Source organism: Nestor notabilis, unplaced genomic scaffold (genome assembly GCF_000696875.1).
Source record: "Nestor notabilis isolate BGI_N333 unplaced genomic scaffold, ASM69687v1 scaffold20444, whole genome shotgun sequence".
NCBI classification, from domain to species: Eukaryota; Metazoa; Chordata; class Aves; order Psittaciformes; family Psittacidae; genus Nestor; species Nestor notabilis.
Window position 1 is genome coordinate 741 of NW_009926254.1, and position 2,240 is coordinate 2,980.

The 2,240-nt window shown below is 54.7% G+C and overlaps 1 protein-coding gene across 1 annotated transcript in view; it reads right to left on the reverse strand.

Annotated features, from left to right (window-relative positions):
* Positions 1-1,504: 1,504 nt before the first annotated feature.
* The window catches only part of EMC4 (ER membrane protein complex subunit 4), a 1,305-nt gene continuing 569 nt past the window's right edge, over positions 1,505-2,240 (reverse strand). The window contains exons 2-3 of the mRNA XM_010013446.1: positions 1,696-1,856; positions 1,505-1,582 (exon numbers count right to left, since the gene is read on the reverse strand). Coding sequence (XP_010011748.1) covers positions 1,547-1,582; positions 1,696-1,856 — 197 coding nt within the window. The 3' untranslated portion in view covers positions 1,505-1,546. The remainder of the gene's footprint in view (positions 1,583-1,695; positions 1,857-2,240) is intronic.

Genomic DNA, 2,240 nt, shown 5'->3' on the forward strand with positions numbered 1-2,240 from the left:
GGAATAGGCCAGTATGGGGCACATGTGACAAGAGCATAGAAAAAATGGGAAAACCATGGAAAAGTGAAATAACACCAAGAAGAAATAGGATGAAACAGGGTGAAAATGGGCAAAACAGGGCAAAAAGAGCAAAACTGGGACAAACCCAGTGAAAACTGAGGCAAAATAGGGACAAAAATGGGGAAAAAAAAGCAAAAATGGGATAGTTGGGGAAATCTGGGAGTGGTTATGGGGTAGGGATGGCAGCTATGGGCCACTTGGGGGGAATCTCGAGCTATTACCTAGAGAGGTGTAGGACAGTTTAGGGGCAGTTGGGAGAACTGCAGGGCAGTTATGGGACAGTGGAGGGTAGTTGGGGGGCACCTATGGTTCAAGCTTTTGGTGTGGGTCAGACATGGAGTTGTTGGAGGTGCTGACAGAGGGGCTGGGTCTTCTGGTGTGGATTATAGCATCTCCCCAAGGCCCTGGGTATACCAGTATGGCCTCATAGATCCTAGTACTGCATATGCACTGCCCTGACTCACTCACCACCATCCCAGTATGGGCCCACCACTCCCAGTATGATGCCAGTGAGAGCCACAGGTCTTCAAGCATGATCCCAGTAAATGCTCTGTGTTGTTGTATGAGCTCAAATGTTCCCAGTACAATGCCAGTCTGGGAGTATGATCCCAGTATCCTACCAGTGCTCCCAATACAATGACAGCCTAAGTCACAGGTCTTCAAGCACGATCCCAGTATGGGCCCAGTACTTCCAGTATAGTAGCAATGCTCCCAGTACAATGCCAGTTTAGGTCACAGCTCTTCATCTAGGAGCCCAGTATCACCCCAACACTCCCAGTGTGGGCCCAGTGCTCTGAGTATGATGCCAGTATGAGCTACAGTTAAACTAAGATCCTAGTATGAACCCAAATGTTGCCAGTATGGACTGAGTGTTCCCAGTACAGTGCCAGCCTGGGCTGCAGCTCTCCAAGTACGAACCCAGTATGGGCCCAAACACTCCCAGTGCGCTCCTAGTGTTCCCAGTATGCACCCTAATATGGGCCCTGAAGCTCTGAGTGCACCTCCACTGCACTCCCAGTGTGGAGCCCAAGCCTCCCAGTGCTTCCAGTATGGATCCAAGGCTCCAAGTGTAGCTCCAGTGTGCCCCCAGTGTGGCCCCCAAAGTTTCCAGTGCTCCCAGTACAGGCCCTGAGGCTCTCAGTGTGGGTCCTGGGTTCCGAGTGCAGCTCCAGTACACTCCCAGCATGGCCCCCAAGACTCCCAGTGCTCCCAGTATGGGCCACAAAGCTGTGAGTGCAGCTCCAGTGCACTCCCAGTGTGGATCCCAAGCCCCCCAGTACAGGCCCCAAAGCTCAGAGGGCACTCCCAGCACAGGCTTTAGTGCTGCTCCAGAGCACTCCCACTGCTCCCAGCAGATGCCACAAACAGTTTTTGCTCTGACCTGTCCCAGTGCCTCTTTGGGCCGCACCCCTAAGCGCTCATAATTCCCCCCAAAAACAGTATTACCAGCCTGCCATCACCTTTATTGGTGGGTGGGTGCATTGGGTCACAGGATGAGGCCCCCACCAGTGAACTCCATCCGCTGCAGAGGGAAGAGAGAGAAAGCAGTTAAGTGTGAGGACCCCAGTATCCAGGCCAGGGGGAACCCTGCCATCAGGGAAGATGGGGTGGAGGGGGCTCGACATCTGGGTATACCTGTGGTGGGGCAACGAAGGCCAGCCAGTCGGACGGGCGGGTAGGCAGCAGCCCCATGGCTTGGCACTTGTAGAGGGCCAGTGCCAGCCCTAGCCCATTGCCCACCAGGAACACCAGACCCTGCAGTGCCCGCCGGCTTGAACTCTCCAGTGCCTTTAGTGCTGCACGGGTGACAGGGAGGGATAGGGGGACCTGTCACCACTGGGGACCAGGGGTAATGACAGGTGGGTAGCTACAGGGGAGAGCAGTGGGGGATGATGGGTGGATTGCACAGGGGTGGCTGTTGGGGAACACACAGGAATGACCAACATGGGTGCAACTGTCATAGGGAGAACTGTAGGGGAAAGCATGGTGGCAAGTGACATTGGGGTGACTGCTGGGGGACGCATGGAATGGGGCAACTGTTTGGGGACGTGGAGAAACTGATGAGACATGATATCATAGGGATGACTGCTGGGGCACCTGTGGGGTAAGTGACACTGGGCCAACTGTTGCACGGGGACATATAATCCCAGACTGGCTTGGGTTGGAAAGGGCCTTAAAAC